The sequence below is a fragment of the Canis lupus genome, chromosome 6 (assembly GCF_048164855.1).
Source record: "Canis lupus baileyi chromosome 6, mCanLup2.hap1, whole genome shotgun sequence".
Lineage (NCBI taxonomy): Eukaryota > Metazoa > Chordata > Mammalia > Carnivora > Canidae > Canis > Canis lupus.
In genome coordinates, this window is record NC_132843.1 from 41678651 (window position 1) to 41701537 (window position 22887).

General features: G+C 51.3%; 1 protein-coding gene across 1 annotated transcript in view; it reads left to right on the forward strand.

Annotated features, from left to right (window-relative positions):
- The window catches only part of CNIH3 (cornichon family AMPA receptor auxiliary protein 3), a 98860-nt gene that overhangs the window by 38251 nt on the left and 37722 nt on the right, over positions 1 to 22887 (forward strand). The window contains exons 2-3 of the mRNA XM_072830138.1: positions 7970 to 8038; positions 12260 to 12307. Of these exons, the coding sequence (XP_072686239.1) occupies positions 7970 to 8038; positions 12260 to 12307 (117 nt within the window). The remainder of the gene's footprint in view (positions 1 to 7969; positions 8039 to 12259; positions 12308 to 22887) is intronic.

The window sequence follows — 22887 nt, forward strand, 5'->3', positions numbered from 1 at the left end:
CACTTCTAGGAAGGCTTGGGGTATAAAAGCCTGCTCCCTGGGGACATGTTTATTTTGGGTCAGCACTGCTTCTTTCACACTAGCGTTCACTGGCGCCACCAAAACCATTTCTTCCCAAAGATGTCACAACCATGCTCTCAGATGTTTTGTAAATGGAGTGCATTGGTTTCCTAGGGCTGCCTTCACAGGTTCCCGTGACCAGATGGCTGTTGATTCCCACCCAGCTCTGGAGGCTGGAAGTCTGGAGTCAAGGTGACAGCGGGGCACCGCTGTCTCGGGAAGCTCCAGGGAAGAGCGCTCCTTGCATCCTCCTGGCTGCTGGTGGCCCAGCTATCTGTGGTGCTCCTGGGTTTGTAGTTGTAACACCACGTCCTCGGTCCACATCTCTTAGAGGGACACTGTCCCTGGATTTAGGGTCTGTAATCTCGTATGGCCTCATTCTAACTGCTTATATCTGCAGAGACCCTACTTCCAAATAAGGTCAGGTCTGAGGACCCAGGAGGACAGGACTTTGGGGGGACGTCATTCAGCCCACAGCATGGAGAAATTAAGAGTGGAGCTTGGCACAGGTGGCCTTATTATCTTTAGGGGTCTGAGCACAGGCCTGAGGGAGGGAGTTGTCCCCCTGCCAGACAGGTTGGGAGGTAGAAGTTCTGGGGGCTTGGGCTGCATGCCTTCTTCCATTAGAAAACTGTGGAGCACTTTTCCCAACATCCAGTTCTCTCTGGGGTGGGGAAGCCACATTCATCTCTGGCTTCCCAAGTTTGATAAGCCAGGATGCGTGATCCTTTCTCTTACTGCCTCTGAGTCCTGACTTTTCATTGGGTGAGTTAGCAGCTCTCCGGAAAGGCCTGAAAATCAGCCCACCAGCATCTCCCTCGTGTGCACGGTTGGCACTGGGTTCACAAGCACTGACCTATCACCGATGGCCGCTTGGTCATGTCCAATCTTTGTCAGATTGAGAAGCCACAAGCATAGACATGCTCATTTCTGCAAGCCACCCAGAGGCCACAGCAACCGGGAATAGGGGCTGCTCAAAGTCTTGGTATAGGGGCCTACCTCGAGGAGTGTGGCTGCAGGAGGCCAGTCCCTGGTCCTGACCTGGTCTCCCACTGCTGTCTCTCCATCCTTGGGCTGTGGCTGCTGGGACCCTTCTGTATCTCCCCCTGCAGATCTGGATTCCCCTCTTGGGGCCTCTCCAGCCTAACTTCCTTCTGGAACTTTCCATGTCTGGCTCCTGGTCATTCAGGTCTCTGAGATGATGCAGCTAAGTCCTCCCTGACACCACCTCAATTCTATTTCCTCCTGTCACCCCTGCCCCCCACCCCGTGATAGGCTCTGTGATGACAGGGCTGCATCTTCTTGCTCAGTGCTGCGTTCCGAGGCTTGGGACGGGACCAGGCATCTTCAGTAAGTCAGCACTTTCTTCTCACCCCGTCGACCATGGAGAAACAAGGCAGTGTGTTGGATGGAGCATAGTGGATCCTGGATTCCAGGACAGGCGCGGGTGGGGACTGTTGCTCACTCACCCTGCCTGACGCAAGGGGGCATCTATATCCAGTGCCCAGGGGTGAACAGATTGAAGACGGCAGCAAGATAACATGGAGAGAATGTTCCAGAGCAATGAGGCTTCTGCCAATGCTCAGTTCTCAGTGGGGCGGCCCTGGGGACTCATTAGCTATTGCAGGCTGAGATTTCAACCATTTCTTAGTCTTCCAGGAAGGTTTTGCTGCAGCACAGACGGTTATTTTTAGCAAAATAACTGTTTTAGACAAGCACAGTAATTTTTAATCTCATGATTATCAACGCCGTGGGCCTGAAGAAGGAAGACTCCATGAGATAACTTCTGGAGTATTTCTACAATTCCCTGCCTCTTAGGTGGGTCCACGCTGCTCCTGACACTTGGGGCTGATGTTGCTGTGGGGAGGGGGTGCCTCTAGCCCCATGAGACCCTCATGGGGGCTTCACTGGCCAGTGAGTAGTTGCTCTATGACCCTGTAGAGGTGGAGGCTGGGGGAGCAGCTGGAGAGTTGGGGCAGGACATCTGTGCTGTTAGCCTAAGCCTAGTGGGGGCACGGACAGGTCACACCACGTACTCTCTCTGCTTCCTTCCTGACTTCTTTTTACACTCCCCGGCCTGGCTCTGCCTCTCCTGAGCCGCCAGCTTGGCATCTGACCTCCTTTCTCCCTCTTTGGCGGCGTCTCCTGCAAACCCCTGATTTCCACCCAGAGCCTCGCTTCTGCCCTGTGGAGCCCAGCCCCAGCCTAGAGAGGTCCCGGGCAGCCTGGGTCTTCAGAGTCCCTGGCACGTGCATGGCTGGTGGGAGAACTGCTCCTCTTGCTTTGTCATTGTTCATCTGTGGCTACCCTTTCTAGCCTTTGTGCTCCTGCGAACCTCCGTCTCAGGAGTTTGGTGAGAAAACAAGAAGGGGGGATGAACAGTGAGGGTCGCGCCCTGAGTTCAGATCCAGCCTGTACACGTGACAGTTTTGATGAAAGGGGCCAGTTCCTGCAAGCTATCAGAGCTTGTGCATGATAACCCAAAGAGTCCTACATCTGTTAAAGAAATCAAAGTTGTAGTTTAAACCTTCCCATAAAGAAAACACTGTTTAGAAAAAATATATAGAAAAATCTGTTATATAGAAATCTGTATATAGAAAAATCTATGTAGGGATCCCTGGGTGGTGCAGCGGTTTGGCGCCTGCCTTTGGCCCAGGGCGCTATCCTGGAGACCCGGGATCGAATCCCACGTCGGGCTCCCGGTGCATGGAGCCTGCTTCTCCCTCTGCCTATGTCTCTGCCTCTCTCTCTCTCTCTCTCTCTCCCTCTGTGTGACTATCATAAATAAATAAATAAATAAAAAGAAAAATCTGTGTAGCCTTTGGAGTACGTGGATCCAACACCAGAAGTTTGATCAATAAAAGAAAAAGAGGTAAATTGGATAAACTGAGAATTGTTAAGAGGACATTTGCTCTGAGAAGCATGCTGTCAAGAATGGAAAGACAAGCCACAGAGCAGAAGAAAATACTGGCAAATCACATATCTGACAAAGGACTTATGTCCAGAATATATAAAGAGCTCTCAAAAAATCAATAGGAAAACAAATGGCTTAAAAAAAAAAGATGTGCAAATGATCTTAACACACGCTTCACCAAAGGAGGAATACAGATGGCGTTAAGCCCATGTGAAGATGCTCAACATTTTCAATTAGTCATTGGAGAAATGCAAATTAAAACTATCCTGAGATACCTTTATGTACCTATGGAAATGGCTAAAATAGAAGAAATCCAAGCTGACACACTGTTGGCAAGGATGCTGAGCTTCTCACTTATTGCTGGGGTGGGGAACGCAAAAATGGTACAGCGTCTTTAAAGAGCAGTTTCTCAGTTTCGTATGAAGTGAAACATACGCCCACCACATGAACCAGTGATCAATCCTGCTCCAATTTACCCGAGAGAATTGAAAACTTATGTTTAGGAGAACACGGGGTATGCAAATGTTTATAGCAGCTTTGTTCATGATTTTTGGAGACCAGAAACAAGCCACATGCTCTTCGGCAGGTGAAGGAATAAAGAAGCGGGTCCATCCGTGCCATGGAATAGGACTCAGCTTGTCTACAGGTAGACAGGCCATGCTGCTGCTGAATCTTATCGTATTGTGTTAAGTGGAAGAAGCCAGGCCGACAAGCTGACGCATGGCACGATCCATTAGGGTGGCTTTCTGGAAAAGGCAAAACGATAGGGACAGAGAAGGGACTCGTGGTTACTGAGTGGGGTGGGGGTGACTCCAAAGAGGCAACAGGGGCAAGTTTTGGGGGGTGATAGAGTTATTCTCTGCCTTGATTGTGTTTACATGATTTATGCATTTGTCAAGAGACATAGAACCTTTAACCAGAAAGAGTGCATTTTATTGTATATGAATTTAAAAATAAATGTAAAAACATGAAGAGGCTTTGAAGTGTGCTTATCCTCAGAGCAGGAGTTAAAGCTCACTTAGCACTGTTGTGTGGGGGCCCCCATGGTGGAATGGAGGCCCCGAGGCTTGTGGAAGCTGAACTCAGCTGGCCGTCCGTGGTCATGATCCTATCACCGCTATCGCCTGTCACACTCACAGTCCGTCCCTGGTGCTAATGGCCTGGCTGCAGGCAGAAGTCTGCAGCACCCACACGGCCGTCCCAGTGCACTGCCTGTGTCTCCTGTGCTGGACACTGGGCAGGAGGCAGGGGCTGGGAGACCATGAATTAGGCTAAGAAGAGGGTGACCTAACCCTCATCTCTTCTGGAAGCTTTCTTTCTTTGTTTTTTTTTTTTTGTTTATTTAAGATTTTATTTATTTAAAGAGCAGGAGGAGGAGCAGAGGGAGAGAGAGAATCCCAGGCAGATTCTGCACTGAGCTTGGAGCCCAACGCTCGATCCCAGGACCCAGAGATCATGACCTGAGCTGAAATCAAGAGCCAGTGGCTTACCCGACTGCTCCCCACAGGCACCCCAGGGCTTCCTTTCATTCCATAGACACAATTGCTCATTCTGGATATCCTTGGGATCCTACCTCATCCCCTCCACGTGTTGTGGGAGGCAGAGCAACGTGATGCTAACTGCATAGGTTGTAGTGTCAGGGAGGCCTTGGTTTGGAGCCGGTGCCAGAGCAGCAATCTTGGGCAAGGACTTGAACTACTTTCGGGTTCAGTTTCTCAACCTGTAAGATGGGGACGATAATAGTACTGACGTCACGGGGTGGCCGAGGATTACGGAATCCAAAGTGTGTTCCTGAAGCCCAGTACCCAGTGTGGTGAGCATGTAATAAACCCACACGGTGCTCACTACACGTGCGTCAGGTGAAGTGGTGTGTGCAGGAGTGAGTGGTCCCGGGGGTGGGGATGCCGAAGCCCCTGTCCTCATTGTGCACATGGCCGGCCCCATACATTCTGTCTCCTGGAGCTCACAGGCTGAAGCTGCACTCAGGGCTCACGGTCTCCTTGCACCTTCCTCCAGGCCAGGCCCTGAGACGGGTGGTGGTTGCCTGGCTCTCGGATGCACTCAGCAGCTCTTGGTCCCCAGGGAAGCTCCCCCTGCTTCACACACCATCAGCCCAGACTGACCTCCCAGCCCTTGCACAGGGGCCTGGCTTGGGTCAGGACAGGATAGAACCTGGAGTGTCAAGGCCGTAGCTCAGGGGATGACTTCCTTCCTCCTGGGCTCCCTGGCTCACCAATGCTTGTGGGTTCAAAAGCTATCCAGGGACCGACTTTCAGTTCCTGAACTACATATAGTGAATTGTCTTATAATTGGCTAACGACAGGCTGGAGGTTAGCCAATGCCAGCCTCGTGGGAGCAAGCAAGGGTGCACTTTGGGCTCTGCCCTGGGTTCTGCTCCATTTGCACCTGTGTTAGGGTGAACGTGGATGTGTCCATTGAGGACATTGGGACTTGTGGTTGGGAGATAGGTCATATCTCAGCACACTGGACTGATGGACCAAACCATCAGGAATTAAAATGGATAAAGGTCAGTTCTTGCTCTCAGGCCTTCACATCCAACAATGTGCATGTGGAGTTTAATGAGCACATGAGAAAACCTGGGGCTTTTAGGCAATGCAAGGTCAGTACGAAGCAGGGAGTGTGATGCGGAAACAAAAAAGCTAATGCTATCAGGTTGCATTAACAGAGACATAGGTTACAGAACAGAGGAGGCGATACTTTGATTCTCTGTGCTAGGCTGACCTCATTGTGAATATGGTGTTTACTTTTGACAGTCACATTTTAGTGTGGATGTTTACAACCTGTAAGGTCGGGAGAGGGCAATCAGAATGATGAGGCAACTCAGTGCCAGTTTATATAAAGGTTGGAGAGAGTGGCTTAAGGAACAAAGATCTGCCGGGGTTAGGGTAGCCAGCAGTACTTAAGGGGATCCTTGTGGAAGAGTGATTATGACCTATTCTCTGTGCCTCCAAAGCAGTGCTATGTAAGGAATTTCGGGTGATGATGGAAATAGTTTATGTCTGTGCCATTTAATAGGTACCAGACAGATGTGGTTTTTGAGCAAATAAAATGTGGGAACTGAATTTTTAATTTAACTAATTAAAATGAAAATTTAAATGGCTTAATGTGGCTACGTTATTGGACAGTGAAGCTTTAGAGGGAAAATAAGAGAGTAGATGAGGGGCTGGTGAATTTTTTTCTGTAAAGGGCAAGACAGTAACTGTTTTGGGTTTTGTTGGGCGTATGGTGTCTGTGGCAACAGCTGGACTCTGCCGTTGTAGCGTGAAAGCATGCACCGCAGAGGAAAGAATGAATGTGTCTGTGTTCTAATAAAACTTTACTTATGGAAACTGAAATCTGAGTACAATTTTTACATGTCACAAAATAGTCTTCTTTTGATTTTTTCAACCACTTTCAAAGCATAAAAACCATTCATCGCTCACAGGTTGTAAAAAAAATGGGTGGCAGGCAGGATGTGGCCTGTGGAGTTGCTGACTCTGGCCTAGAACGTGGGTGGGAGCCCCAGGGAGTCCTGTGTAAGTACAAGCAGGGAAGATGGTATTGATTAGAGGCGGCTGGGAACAGCCCGGGTGCCGTGGCTAGGAGGCCAGTTCCTGTCCTGAGTTCAAGTACAGGCCGCGGAGTTAACGAGCTGGCAGGGAATGAGGCAGATGTGTCTAGTTAATGCAGCTTATACTAGAATTTCTCCGGATTCTGTAGGAGTTTTGAAATCAGGATGGTGTGTGACTGCTTTACAATTATACCTGCTTTGTGCAGGGAAGTAAGCTGTTCCCCCACATGGTACTTCCTCGGATCCCGTGTTGCTGGGATGGAAGCAGCTGGGGTGGCCGCCCCCATCGCTGCTACCTCGGGGTGTGCCTCCCCGGGGAAGCTGGTTACGGCCATCCGTGTGCAGCCCAGGGGAGAGGTGGCTGGGAGCGCCGGCCTCCACGGCGTAAGGGAGGACCCTCCCCGCCCGAATACCACTGCTCTGCCATCGGGTCCCCTTCTAGACAAGGTGGCCAGGCTCGGAAAGCTTCACCACCAGCTAGTCCTTTCCTTGGGTGTGCCTGGAGAAGGCTGCCTTCTGCATCCTCCCCCCAGACGGGGGGGACCGGTGCTCTCTGGCGGGCTGTGGGCCCATCTGTGAAGATGTGACTGCTTGGGAGCTGGTTGTGCAGCCCGTGGACCGCTGGCGCTCAGGGCCTCTCCGTGACCATCAATTCGGCTTTCTTGCTTTTCTCTCCTCCCTTTGTCCTGACCTCTGTCCGTCTGATGTCCAATCAGCATCTCTGCCAAAATAAACAAAAACAGAAAACAGAGAGCTTCTTCCTGTAAGGAGAGAGGAGGGAAGCCCTGGCTCAAGGTTTGAATTTTTGTGTCTATATCCACACCTCAGCCTGCTGTCACCGTAGTAGACTTTTCTCCATGTCTTTGTAAATAAAGCACAGGAAGCTTATGAAGCTTTGAGGGGCCTTAAAAACAATTGAGAGAAATACCTTCGGCATACAGCATTATGTAAGTCTCCGTGTAGAGTGTATCAATGCAACACGGAGCTGCAGTATCGTTCCCATGGGAGCATTCGCCGCCCTCCGTCCCGGCCCACGGCTAGCCTTGCTTCCACTGTCAGGAGCAGGTGAGAGCTTGTCTCAGCCAGTTTCGTGTCGAGAGGACAGCTTCCTCGTCTGTACGCGTGGGGCTGTGTATCAGGTCTGCAGGCCTGACCTGTCCGCTCGGGGCGAGCATGTACCCTTACACCATCTCTTGCCCGTTGCCTATTTTGGGGAGTTTTAGGCATACACCGAAGACAGGGGAGTACAGTCAGCCCCAAGTGTCCATCACCGGCTCTGACAAAAGCCAGCTCCTGGCCGGTCTTGAATCATTCATACCTTCTCCCTGCCTCCTGTACTTTGAAGCAAATCCACGGGAAGCTTCTGACACGGCACATCAACTCACTCTTGCACTAACATCTCTGCTCTGCACATTCCGTTTCAGATCATTGCCTTCGATGAGTTAAGGACGGATTTTAAGAGCCCCATAGACCAGTGTAACCCTGTTCACGCGGTGAGTAGTGGGTGCTGGCGGTGGGCGGGGTGGCATCAGGGCAGGCTGCCAGGGCCTGGGGAGGAAGGACGTTCAGGTGGGGGGTGGATAGAGTGCCTCCCCTCCTGGCTCAGGTCAAGGGCGCCTCTCACACCTGAAGTCTGCCCAGGTCCCAACATATCTTGCAAGTCAGAATGACAATCCCAAGAACCCAGGTGGAAAAGGTCTACTGTGCGGGGCTGTAGTCTTCAAGGCCCCGTGCTGGTGGTTTTTGGTTATTCATCCCTGAATAAGGAGAGAGGCTCCATGCTGGCCAACATGCTGGCATGATGAGGTGGTTCACGCTCTGTGCTTGCCCAGGTCTCCCAGAGGCAGACATGCAGAGTGGGTGGACGTATAGAGCCCCTGGCCACCCATCCACCACCCAGGGGGTCACTCATCTTCAGAGGCTCCGTCTGTGGGCCTGAGGTCAGCTCGCCGCCCACTGGGGAATCTGATGCGGTCTGGTCATCTGATCCAGGCTCAGCACGTGCTGTTCTACATCTTTCCGTTCTGTCTTGCTGGTCAGTCATGCATGCTGCCACTGCCATGTGCTCTGGAGTGGATATGGAAAGCGGGCTTGGTGCAGAGAGCAGAGGAGGACCCTACTTCCAATGAATGGTGTGGGTGCTGGCCATCTGCTTCTCTGGTCAGTGCAGCCGACTTCCCAGAGCCAAGGACCAACCACGCACGTGGACAGAGCCTCATCCACACTCACTGTGGACCAGCCCTGCTGGGCTCAAGGGATGGGACACACACCGTTCAGGTGTGTTTCTCAGCCTAAACTCTGGGGGTCTGTGCACCCCTGAAGTTCTTTCCAAGCCCCAGTTTCCAGCGTAAAGCCAGGTATTTGTTTGGATATCTCTGTGGATATTTTCTCTTAGAGGTTGTAGACTGAACGGCAGGATTTACTGTGTGAATCCATCTGAACCTGGAAGGCTCATGGTGTCACTCTTCAGTGACAGGGACCAGAGACACCTGTCCTCCTTGAAGGAAGATATGCTCCCTGGAGGTACCAGAAGACCAGGGGACCAGGCCTCAGGGTCACCTCTGTAAGGGACATGGTTTTTACCGGAGTTGTAAGTTTTTGTGAGTTTTTACTGCACGCGAGGAACCGTGTATATGTGTAACCTATAATTCTCACAAGTCAGCCAGGATGGCATCATTGCCGCACACACAGACTGGTAGGCGAGAGCCCGCAGTGCATGGCGGGAGGTTAGCACGCCTGTCTGCCTGTCTCGGGAGCCCGGGCTCCTACCATGTACTCCAGGTGGTCTCTTTTCCGAGAGCTGATTTTCTAATCCTTTTGGCATCAGATTCTTTGGTTCTATGAAACAGAATGAAACCCTTTCAAAGTCAACAGTGTGGAGCAGAATTTTGTCGCAAGATGCAAGAATCCCTAAGATGCACTTGAAAATTTCTGAGGTTTTGTGAAACTTGCTTGCATTGAAATGCATTTTGTTTGCATCTGCCGATCTCACCACCTACCTGTGATAACTTAGCTCCGTCAGACCTGAAAGGGCTATCTCCTGGTTTCGTTTCTCTCTGGATGTTTCGTGTTTGGCACTGGCATCACCGCCTGGTCCACAGAGCTGCTCTAGTCCTGCTGTTCCTCCTCCTAGCTCACTGGAAACTCCCAGAGCTTCTTGAATCACCCCTGGGTGCGTGCTGCTGCAGAAACGTGTCCTCCACTCCGTCCTGTCCTGCCAATTCCACCCAGGTGACTGGCGAAAACTTGAGACTGAGGATAGGCCATGTGCCATGGCAGCACCAGTACGGAGCCTGCACACAGTTGGTGCTCAACTATTGTTGATGAGAGGGAGAAAGCATACTGCAGAATGAGGTGTAGGGTGGAACTGGGTCTCAGCTCTTCACTCTTGTCACTAAAGCCATGCTTTAGATGCTTTTAGATGATTTAATTAAGGAGCCTGGGCCCTGGCAGCCAGATATTTCTTGGATAGACCAAAGCCCCTCCGGAAAGGACTCTTGTCTGAGATTAAAAAAAAAAATCCATTAAACCCCCCATGGAAGAGTATTAAACATATTTTCTTGGTTCTTACGATTTATTCTCTGGCAGGAAGTTAAGTGCTTCGGATGCCTCATTAACTCCCATTCGAGCTCTCTCAGCCTCTGTAGAGCCCTGGAGCAGGGTCTCTGCCTCGGGTGGCTCGGAGAAGCCACCGCACCCATTGGTGACACCAGCCCTGGTGGACTTAGCTTACAAACAGTTGCTCTAGGAGTGGGCTGAGGCTCACTGATTCTCAGGATCGAATGTCCCCTAGAGCTCTATGTCTTGTGGGGCCCTCGGGGTAGACCTCCTTCCAGGGGGTGGACAGGGCAGGAGGGTTCTTGTTTTCCTCTCAGCTTCTCATTTCCCTTCCTTTTACCAGAGGGGCCCTCGGTATCACCAAAGGAGGAGCCACCAGAGGCCCAGCTTGCAGGGAAGGAGCTGGTGTGGCCCTGTACCAGCCTCTCTATGTCTGGCACCTCACCCCTTGCCCCTTATTCCTCATGTAGGCAGCCTTGATGCCCAGCTGTGTGCGGGGTGTGTGTGTGCACATGCACGTGTGAGCACGCACACATGTGTGTTCTGGAGGACATGGTCTGTCTCCCTAGCCACGTGGACACTAATTTGTCCTGAGGTGGGCTCTTTCTTCTGGGCTTGAAAGACACACAGCAGTCACTGTATGATTTGATTAGAGAAACTGAAGCGGCGGAGCCACCTGTCTCCCCCAGAGCAAGTTCATTAGCATCACATCCGCGGTCACCAGATTCATAGTGGCTGCCTCCTAATGAAGCACCAGCAGACGCCGCAGCTGCACTCAGAGGGGCTTTGGAAAACAAGAAGCTCACCACACGAAAGGGAAGGCCGCGCACAGTCTGTGATGTGACCATCATCACCCCGCCACCCTGCCGCTGGCCATGGGCACCCGTCCCAGTCGTGGGCCAGGCTCCGGGAACGGACTTTGATGTCTCGAAAAGTCTTAGCCTGGGAGCGCTGCTGGTGTCTAATTTAGTGGGATGACTGCTTCCTTTAAATGCACTCACTTTAGAAAAATAAAATCAACGGGCAGAGAACTTCATAGCTTAGACACCAATCAGGGCACATGTGCTCTGGAGCCCGGGTGGAAGTCCTCCCGGGAGGACTCTAGGCTCCAGAGGTCCCTAGTGCTCAACTGTCTTACAGTGGGATGTTTGTACCTTTGAGCCCCGGTGTCCAGTTCCCTCTGCTCTGCTGCCTGTCTCTCTGGTAACCACACACAGGATCTCCTTTTCTAGGAGTTTGTTTTGTTGTTTTGCGTGATCTCACATATAAGTGACATCGCATGGTATTTGTCTTTCTCTGTCTGGCTTATATCACTGAGCACAGCACCATCATGGACACCATCCATGTTGTCGCAGATGGTAGGATTTGCTTCTTTTTTTATGGCTGAGTAATGTTCCAGTGTGTGTGTGTGTGTCATGACTGTATAATAGTATATCATATGGATATAGTGTATGTATATGCACATGTGTGTATATACATATTTTCTGTATATACATATTTTCTTTTTCCACTTACACCCACGACACTCAGGTTGCTTCTGTGTCATGACTGTGATAAATAATGCTTCAGTGAACACAGAGGTACAGATAACGTTTTCTAGGCAGTGATTTCATTCCCTTCAAATAGGTACCCAAAGTAGAATTGCTGTGGCTATTACAGTAGTTTTATTTTTAACTTTTTGAGGAGCCTCCCTAATGTTTTCGTAGTGGCTGCACTAATTTAAATTCCCACCAACAGTGCACAAGAAAAAGGATGAGAGTCCTTTTTCTCCTCGTCCGCACCAGCACCTGCTGTCTCTTATCTTTTTAGTAACAGCCGTTCTGACAGCTGTGAGGTGCTATCTCAATGTGGTTTTGATTTGCATTTCCCTGATGAAGAGTGATGAGCACCTTTTCATGTTCCCCCGGCTATCTCTGTGTCTTCTGCAGAAAAAATATCTATTCACAGCCTCTGCCCATTGTATTTGGATTATTTGGGTTTTTTTTGCTGTTGAGTTCCATGAGCAAAAACTCTCATTAGGAGCCGCCGGGTGGGAGCATGCAGGTCCCTGGTGGGTTCTGACTCCTCTCCTGGGGGCTGGATCACGGGGGGGGGCTTCTCGTGTTCTTTCAGCAGAGCATCTAACCCCCCTCTTTCTTTCTTGTGTGTCCCAATAGAGGGAGCGGCTGAGGAACATTGAGCGCATCTGCTTCCTCCTGAGAAAGGTCAGTGCGGCCCCATGCTCGAGAGTGGATGGTCACATGGCCATGGTTGGTCGTGCGGGGGAAGGGGCTGGCGGGGCTCAGTGCTCAGTACTGTCTCCCCAGAAAGGCAAATGGCAAGGGAGGGGGAGGGGGAGGGGGAGCAAGTGAGCAGTTTGCTGGAAACCCGAGATAAAAGGCGCTAATTAGAATGGGTGGCCATCAATCAAAGCATCAGGGCAACACTGGGTATTTGCAGGTGCCCTCTGGCTGGACTTAAAGGTTCTTTATCTTTGTGTGATGATGGATGGCGTTTCCAGCCCCTGTGACCTCATAGCTTTTGTTCCTGTCTGGTGCTCGGCTCAGAAACGCTCCTGCTCAACTCAGCGAAGTTTTTAACTAGATGCTGGTTTTCCTTTGAGGTTTCAGCTTGCCACTCAGCTTTGTAGTTTGATTGGCAGCATCACTGGGAGTGTTTTAGGGGCAGGATGGGAGATGCTTTGAAAGGGGGAGCCAAGCATTGAGAGAGTTGTTCTGAATGGATGCTGCCCTCAGTGCATCTGGGAAGCGCACGTGTGCATGCACATTCATGTGTGCACGAACAGCACAAGCTTGGTATTTAGCACAATTCTGTGGCATAGCCAGGGAACCCCAGTGGCAGAGGGACTGCATTCTCCACCAGGACAGCGCGTGCTTTTTGCAGTAAAGTGTATGGAACAGCAACTGGCAGGTAAAGTGAGCAGTGGCCATAGCCTTGAGCCAAAGGACGGCCCCACTTTCTGTCCAGAGCACATGGGCCACAGGACATAGGGAGCCACCTGTCAACCCAGAAGGACTTTTTGAGCCTTATGTGAGTAGGAGAGAAACAACCACTATACCAGCATTGACAGAAGGGAAACAATTGTGCAAGCCTCTCAATTTCTGTGTACATTTCCATAATGATACCTTTCACTGGAGGAAAAGGCTGAATCAAGCAGTTGACTATTTTTCTAGCTACTGACTTGTCCTTTAACGTCTTCCAAGACCCTTGGTAGGTGAGAGCTCCACATGTTGTATGTCACAGCAGGGAAGTATGGTAAGACAAGGAAAAAGCATATGAAAATATTAGTGATCCAGAGAGTAAAGAGTGATTTAAGAAAACACATGGCATTTGGTATTAAGGGCAATTCATGAATTTGTCAATTATTTTCCCATATAATGTGTTGGACACATCAATAGCCCCTTCAGCTGTCATTTCCTGGCTCTGACACCTATTCTCTGCCATCCTGAACATACCACCCAGATTCCCCACCAAGACAATAATCCACATCCATCACGTGGGTCTTACTTACCCTTCCGCACTGCTTGACCACTGACTCTGGCCAGACAGTGGCCAGTGGCTGCCTCCACTGGGATCCTACCTTATAACCCAGAGGTCAAAGCCAAGGCCATGAAAGAATACAGGCTGTGCAAGAATTAGCATTACCAGTTGCAAATTTGCATATAGTTTACATACGTTTGCATAAACAGTAGATGGAGGCATTTTGCTCCAGGAAACATACTCCAAGTACCTTTTTCTGTTTCTTGTCCTTTTCATTTGGTCTCCCCCGCCCCACCCGACTCTGTGGCCTCTGCTGCTCCTGTGAGCACAGATGCTATTCATCCTCAGTGGGAAACACCGGGAATGGCGGTCCAGGGTAGGTATTGGAGGCCAGGAAATACGGACTGTGAGTTTTTAGGTGTTATAGCCTAATGGTCACTTGTCTTGCAGCCTAATGGTCTTCGGCTCCATGAGCAGTTGCACAAGGGCCTAGCTTGGAATGTGTATATTTACTACATTTACTACTTCTATGAGATTTGTAAAATCACGTGTAACTCTGTATTGTGTTGACCATCGACTTAGCAGGTCCCTAATTGAGGCTTCTCCTACCCTAACCCTTGGTGTGCGTCTGTGTCCGCTGCCCTCCTTGGGGTCTGCTCCCTGCCAGTTCTGGACCCTTCCACAAGAGAGGTGGTGGTGCACACAGGCTTCTGCTGCCTAGATGCTGCTCCTGCCCTGATTATTGTGTGGCCCTGGGTGTGACACTTAACTTGAGAGTGGTGAGAATGCACAGCTGCGTGATATTCAGTGAGAGGATGCATGTGTGTGCAGCTCAGCAGGGTACACGCTGCTGCTCGCGTCCTGGCCCTCAGAGGCTGCTGGCAGTGCTGGGTGACAATCCCACACACTCGGTGCAGAGGCAGGTGAGGCGGCCGGTGGCCTGCCCCCAGCTGCTCCCCTCTCTCTCTTGCTCTGGTTCTCCTGCTAAGTCCGAGCCGGTTGCAGGGATGTGCGGAGGGTTCGTGGGTCTGTTAGCGCCACCACCTTCTGGGAACCGTACCTTCCAAGAAATTTCTTGGAACTTGTCCCCTAAACACCCAGAATGTGCTGTATCTCCGCTGCTGATTGTTGTTAAACCACCTCCTCAGCTTTCTCGGGAGGAAGGAAGGGATTTTCAAAGTGGATCCATTTTTAGCTCTCTAATTATCAGAAAATGTGTTCTTTGGCTAATTTTCTGAACTGTAGGATTCTGATGTTGACATGTTGCATGTGATTCATTTTCCGTGGCAAGAGCCACTTCATGTGCCGCTCTCCTGCTGGAGCAGGATGTGGGCCCCATGGGTCACTGGCCCTGCGGGTCACTGTGGAGGATGGTCAGGGGCCCCCTGAGAGGAGATGGACCCGACGAGGGGCCCTGGCTGCATCCCGGACTTTAGGAAATTGTTGGAGAAGAGGAGCTTTGGGAGAGCCCCAGGCTGGTGTGAGTGTGAGAAGGAGCCTGCTTTTGGGGGAGAGGCATCATCAGACCCTGGATGTGGTCATCCCTGGGGACCATGACATGTCACTTCTAGACCAAGTCATTGAACAAAGTCTGTGACAGTCTTGCATTGGCTGAGCCTGCCTGAGGGGAGGACTCCGTTGCACAGTTTGGGAGAAGCATCTATGCTTCCATCTTGTGCCCTGAAGCCCACAAGTGTCTTCAGACCCACTGTGGATTCCTGACACCTGTGGCTCTAAGGACCTCTGGTGGACAGTTTTCACTCCCTCCATTGAGCAGTCACCCTGGGATGTGAAGGAGGAGGATGAGGGGGTTGGGGTGTTGGGGGTGTTGAGTTTGTGGGGGAGATATAACCAGGCTGGGGGGAGGGACAGGCGTGCCAGGTTTTAATCTGGAAAGAACAGTGTGGCAATAAGGCCACATGTGTGACCACTAATGACCACCTACACCCTCCCCGTTGATGCTTACCTGAACCACACCTGTGGAGTGCGGGGTTGGGGTACGCGTCACAGTGCGAAGTACCCACTGTATGGTGTGAAACGCGGGTCCCCTTCAGAAGTTCCAGCAGTCCTGCCGGTTTGGAGGAGGTGGGGATGGCCAGGACCCTTGTACAGTGCAGATCCTGTTGGTCATGTCCCTGAAGCCAGCCCTGCCTGTGTCCATGCCCTTGCCAGGTGATGGTGCAGGTCCCTTCCTCCACACTCACGTCGGGCTCTGGCATTTGAATGTGGGCAGGTGTGCGAGTGTGCTGAGGCCTTCAGAGTTCTGGGTGTTCTTGCTGTCTTGCACTTCTAACATCACCACAGCCAACGCACTGGTGTGAGGGGCATGGAGGATCCGGTGACCCCCAGCCAACCTTGAGATGCATGAGCAAGCATAAATGATCATCATTTTCAGGCACTGAATTTTGGAATGACTTGTTATGCAGCATTATTAAGGCAATGGCTCACTGATACTGCAAGCGTGTGCTACTTATGTAAGAGGGACAATCTTTTTTTAAAAAGCGATTGTGTCCTCTCTACACATCAGCTGTTTGCTGACTCTACAAATTTATAAATAGATAGTTTCAAACTCTGTCCCAATTTCTGTGACCTCAGAGGAGGCTACTAAATGCATTAATGTACCAGAACCGAGAGAAAGACCCACGTCGCTTTGGATCAAATGTTTGTCATGCATCACCTGCTGGGAAGGATAGTGAAGACGGTGGTTTCCTCTGATTCCCTGCGCTCCCTGCTGTGGGTGCGGTCCTTCCTGCAGGGCTCTGGAGGGAGCAGCGAATTTTAATTGCGACACATAACACAGTGAAAAGGGACACGTAAACTTAGTGGCAGTTGTGTGCAATGCTGTAGAGACACCATCCTTGACTCAGAAATTTTCCAAATCAGAGTTCTGTGTTGGCTGGTGGATTTCTGAAGTATGCTGAGGATCAGAGCCACTTCTGTTTCCTGAGTGACCGCTGTTGCCTGTAAAAGAACGAACCCTCCCAACAACCCTACAAGGTGATCATGATCGAAAATCCCACCTGGTAGACGAGGAAGTCAGGGCATAGAGAGGTTTACCTCCTACCGGGGTCTCATGTTTCTTGAATCCATAGAGCTAGGGTCTGAAGACAAGTCAGACCAGAGTCCATATTTTTCATTACAGAATAGGGGAAATTGTTGGTTCTCTGGAACATGCTCCTTGCGGACCACCACTCAGGTAACATCGCTATCTAAAGGGAAGATACGAGCCCCCAAAGCCACAGGGGCCACAGGGACCATCACGTTGCTGGCTCGCTACGATGGGGCCCAGTGGATTCCTCCAAGGGTCTTTCCTATTTTCATTTACCTTCTTGGGAAGATAGTTCACCCCAGAGGGAATGTTTCAAGAGAAGTAAAAATATCCTAGAACAACACTTGCAACTAGTTCAGAAAGTGTGTCTCATGTATAATGTATTTTCATTCTCTTTCTGTGGCCAACTCCTTATTAGTCAGAGGGAAAGATGGAATGCTTTACTCACTGTGTGAACGGTGGTGCTGAACCAGAAGCCGGGCGGTTGGTGGCAGGAGGCCTGTCCCCTCTTCACTCCCCCACAAGGCCACAGCCGGACCAGCAGATGACCCTACAACAGCCCTGGCTCATTAGGCCCATAGCTGGTTGGCCTGTCCTTAATGGTTCTTTATTCCATGGTAACAGAGGATCAAGCAAGTTTACAGCAAGTGCAGTTTCTATTTCTGATGGATCCATGCATCCCCTGGTTGGCTCCCCCCATGCTGGCTGGGCTTACAGGGAGAAGGGAGTGTTCTTCTGCTCTTGCCTGGACTGGCCATCCACAGACTGTGTCTGGCCATCTGCAGACTATTAGCCCATGTGGGACAGCCTCCGCTGGGGTGGTTGGTCCTGCTTCCTGCCTCGTCCTCCAGTGATGAGCCTGGGCTCTTCTCGCAGTGTCACAGAGAAGCCAGGGCACAAGTGGGAATGCACATGTGCTTTTTCACACTTTGGTTTGCATCAGATCTGCTAGTGTCCTGTTGGCTGAAACGAGTCACATGGGCGAGCCCAGGGTATTGATTCGAAAGTGCCTCAGGAGTTTCCCAGGTGTGAGAAGAGGCTGGGGAGGGCCCGAAGAGGAAGGTGGGCCACTCCAGGTTGGTGGGTGGCAGGTGTTGTAAGCAAGGGAATGTACTTACGAGGCTTCTCTTGGGCAGCCACAAGATGAGCGGATCTCCGCACCCACCCACCAAGTCTTAGACATTTATAAAGAGGTCACATGTACTGTTCACATGGTCCTAGTGCCACATCACTGTCTGAAGGCTCTCCTGGGGGCAGCTCCCAGAGCAGGCAAGGCAAGTAGGACCAATAGTCCAAGGACAGGGTGGGGGTGATGAGCCTCTGATCACCAGGGTCCACCTCATGGGTCAGCCGTTGACCATGTCCTCTCAACGACCTCCCCCAATACAGGGTAGAAATGGGAGGGATGACAGAGTTATAGGGAAAGATGTAGATGTAGTGAGGCCATCGGTGGCATCATAGTTGCTGTCAATCTACCACATATCTGTAGGAAGGGAATTAAGACTCAGGGGTTAGGACAATGAGACACCACCTCACTCCTGTTAGAATAACCAGCATCAAAAAGACAAAGGATAACAAGTGTTGGTTATCCACTGGTGCAGTCACTCTGGAAAACAGCATGGCAGAGCCTCAAAAGTTAAAAGTAAAAATACTGTGTGATCCAGCAATTCTATTTCAGGTTATAAATCTGAAGGAGATGAGAAGACGAAGTCAGAGATACACCTGCACCCCTGTGCTCATAGCGGCATTATTTACAACTGCTAAGATAGGGAGACAGTCCAAGTGTCCCTCGATGGATGAATGGATGCATGGATAGAGAAGATCAGTATGTGACCAGGAGATGACATGCTAAAACTAGAATGGACCTTAGAGGTCATCTGGCCAGACTCCTCATTTTTAGATGGGGAAACTGAGACCTGAAGGTGTAGTGGTGAAATGACCTGAGAACCATCTCAGACACCCCCTTGAGAGTCCGAGATCACTGAGGTTGGGCAGCATGGGACCCGGCTATGAGCTCTCTGAGGCAGGGGCCACACCTTGCTTGCTCACCCGCTGCGGGGCTGAGCTCCGGGTGCTGGGAATGGCAGATGCCTACCGCATGACAGTGGCCGTTTCACCGTGAGTAGCATGCACTACGCGTGAGTTGTCTTTCCCTCCAGTCTCAACCTCTCTCCCACTTGGCATCCGATGGGCCTGGGAATGAGGTTGCCCACCTTCATATTCTGCAGTTCCTGGTGAGAGTTGTGGAAAGGATCCTTGGTTATTTCAAAATCAGCCCTTCTCCAGTGAAAAGTGGTCTTTCTATGGAGATGCGGGGGAGGTGGGCAGTAAGCACTGCTGTCTGCAGTGGGCTCTCAGGTGTGGGGAGCGTTCCACCGCATTCCTGCAGTAAAGCCTCTGCATGTTCTTCCCGTCAGTTCTTCCCGCCACGACAGCTGTACAGAGGTCTCAGCTTACTTCCATCAGAGGGGCGGCCTCATTAGGTGCCTCGGGTCTTCAAGGACATCTTCACAGTTCCATTTGCGGGCAGCCATGTGCAGAAATTCGCACTAGATCGGTGCTGTGAACCTGAATCCTGCATGTTTCGAGGCAGGGGTGGCCCGTCTTCTTAGTGAGTCCACCTCCTCATCCAGGGAGTCACAGAGATGGGGGTCCCCGCGGGAGAACCCATGCATGCAGATCCACCGGGGCTGGGCTCAGGCTCTTCCTCAGAACCAGAGAGGCTTCCTCGCCATCCAGGGTTTGGCCCACTCTTCCTGGAACAGCTTTTCCCCATCCTGGAAGAGGGCGCAACTGCTGCATTGGTTTTGCTCCTTCACGGGAAGCTCAGCACCCTCACACTTCTGCTCAGCCAGTTCACGGAAGAAGTGACCCATGCCGTCCGAGCCACATCTCCCGGAGGAACAAGAAGCCCAGACAGGAGGCCCACAGGTGTGTGTAGACCAGGCAGTTGACAGTGGCCTCCAGCTCCATGGAATGATGCATCTCAAAGCTCATGGTTGATGATAGTAAGGAGCTGAGCTCAAAATAGGGTGTTGGCTGGTCCTGGAGACACATGGTGGACAGAAGATGGCCCTGAAGGTTACAGCTGGAAAAAAGCTTGGAGGCTGGTGCCCCTGGGTCCGCTCCATCCAAACACTGTTGAAACAAGGGACAGATCTGCGGGACCACTGAGCCCCTGCTTGGGAGGGTCCAGTTATCTGTTACTGGAAAATACCCTATGTGGGCGTCTTGTGGGTGGCCACACCGGAGGAATCCTGTGAGGAATATCTGGTTATGTGAGTGGTTGGTGAGGGTCTGGGTGATTCACAAGCAGCTCTTGTGTGGCTCCCCAGGGTCTGGAGAATGGTGTCTGTTGTGGGAGAGGGAAAGAGAGAGGAGCTTTGAGCCCGCAGGGCCAGCAGCCCTGGGCATGAGGAGTAGCCCCAGCCCACCATGTCCCGACTGCATGGAGGGAGCATTTTCTGGCTCCAGAGTGAGGAAGACTGGTTCCACTCCACAGAGGAAGTTCAGGGACCCTTGTGGAGGTGGAGGGAGAGACCCTGAAACCGTCAGGGACCTTGGGCTGCATCACTGAGAGGGATCCCTAACCTTGGCTGTGCCTTGCATCACATTTGGAGAGATTAGTGAAAACATGGATTCCTGAATGCCCACCCCCGGGGATGATTAGTTTTAGGTGTCAACTTGGCTAGGCCACATTATGCTAGGCATGTGGTCAGACATTATGCCAAGTGTTTCTGTGAGGGTGTTTTTGGATGAGATTAATATTTAGATTGCTGAATAAAGCAGAGTGGTTGCCCTCCATAATGAGGGTGGGCCTCATCCAATCAGTTGAAGGCCTCCATAGAACAAAAACTGACCTCCCCAAGCAAGAGGGACTCCCACAGCAGATGGCCTTCAGACTTCAACTGCAACATTGGGCCACCCTAGACCACCATGCAGTCCCTTAAAATCTCCATATAAGTACATGTATACATGTGATACAAGTAGCCATGTTGTGATGAGGGTGTGGGCAGCTGACTAGGCTCACACACAAACATATACACACAAACATATGCACACAGCATACACAGTCACAGACACATCAGACACATGCACACACCACACATACTGACACAGTCATATACACACACACTACACACAACATGTATGCACACATCACACACATGCATACACATGCATGTATGTACACAGATGCATGTACACATTCACATACATTTATACACCACTCATGCACATGCACACACTATACACTCACACATACATGCACACATGCATACATGCACACACCACACAACACTCCGTGTACTTACATGTATGCATGTACACAAGTGCACACGTGCAAGCACACAGCCACATACACATGCACACATTACACAATGCACACAGCATGTGCACACACAGTCACATGCACCACGTACATGCATACACATGCATATACACACTTGCACACTACACATACACATGTGTACACCACACACACTTTGTGTACTCACACACTCATAGGCATGCACACACACATGCATGCACACACTCACACACACATGCGCACCCTGTTGTCTGTTTCCCTGGAGGACCCTGACTAATATACCCCCCATCCTGGAAATTGAGGCTCCGCGGGTCTGTGGAAGGGCCCTGGGACACTGTGAGTGGAGTCTCCAGTGAGGTGGGTAAAGTGATGGCCTCCAGCAGACGGTACATTCCCTGCTCAAGGGCACCCAGCACCTGGGTCTGGCTCCAGAGCCCACACTCGCTCCCTTTCCCTCCTGCTGTTTCCATTTGCTTCCATCTGTGGGAGCCGGGAACCTTCTGTAGCTTCTTGCTGTACACGTGGGGCCTGTCTTTGCAGGCCACCGACCAAGAGTGAAGAGTGCTTGGCTTCCCTTGTGGCCTCCACAGAGCGTGAGCCAGAGAAGGAGGCCAGTCCCCTCACTGCATTTCTCGTCCCAACTTCTGAGCAGATTTATGGACTTGGTAGTTTTGCTACCAGAAGTTATCAAATCTGGGTGTTCTGACAGAGATTATCTGCTTTTCTAGAGTGCCTTTCTCCTCTCCTGAGGGTAAAAAGGAAGTCCAGGTGTTGAAGGTGTGGGAGCCAGGAGGGACACAGGGAACTCACTGTTGGAAAGCCCATCCAGAACGAGATCTGGTGGGGAAGAGAACTCTGCCCCAGGCCTCATCGGGGCCCCACACTCCTGCCTGGTCCCTGTGGTCTGCAAAGGTGTCAGCTCACGATGTCCCTTCAGGCCTCAGGGTGGAGGGGGAGGAGGGAAAGGGCCATTTCTCCAGGGCATATGACTCAGAAGGAGCACACTCCTCCTCCACTTAACTCACTGGCCAGATCTTAGGCAAATGGACACAGCTAGTCTTATTATGGGGTGGGGGGAGCTGTGTACTCAGCCAAAGATCAGGGGTTTTGTTCCAGAGAGAAGAGGCAGTGAACACTGGGGGGGGGGTGGGGATGGGGCAGATCTTGGCCTCCAGGAGCTGCCAGCACAGGGCACACGGCCACTGCTGTGCCCTGCATGCCCTTCCAGGTGGAGAGGAGGGTCGGGTGGGGAGGGACTGGGCATCAGAGGCTGGGGTGGTGTTTGGTGCTAACCCAGAGAAACCTGGGCATCATGGCTGGACAGGGGAACCAAGGCATCCTGGACGTTGGCTTGGTAGGTTCCAAAGAACACTGATTCATTCATTTGGCTGTCATTCACTTAGCACCTCCTGGGTACGCAGCTATCATGTGCCGCCAGGGATGTGTGTGTGTGTGTATGTGTGTGTGTGTATGTGTGTGTGTGTGAGCAAGCGGTGGAGACCTGCTCAGTGCAACTAAAAGGGATCTTGCTTTTTTCCTGAATTCCTGCCTCAGAGTCTCTCAAAGCCCCAGCCACATGATACTTTAAAGTTACTTGTATGCATATCTTACACATTTGTATTTTTGAAGGAATCATGCCCTCGTAATTTGTATACCCATCACATTGCCTAGCATGGTGTCAGCTTTATGTTAATTAGCTAAATGGATTAGGGAATGGGAGCCTGGCGGCCACATAATAACTTATGGCAAAATTCTCCCAGCCGAGGGTGGGATTAAGGCAAGTGATGTGAGCAGGGAGAGACCGGTGGCAGGTGTGATGAGAGCATCGCTGCCCGGTGGGTGAGTGCCGTGGCAGATGGGGTTCCAGCACCCGCTCAGCCTGGCTGCACATCGGCATCACCTGGGGAGCTCGCAAAGTGCTGCTCCTGGTCCCCACCCCCAGATAT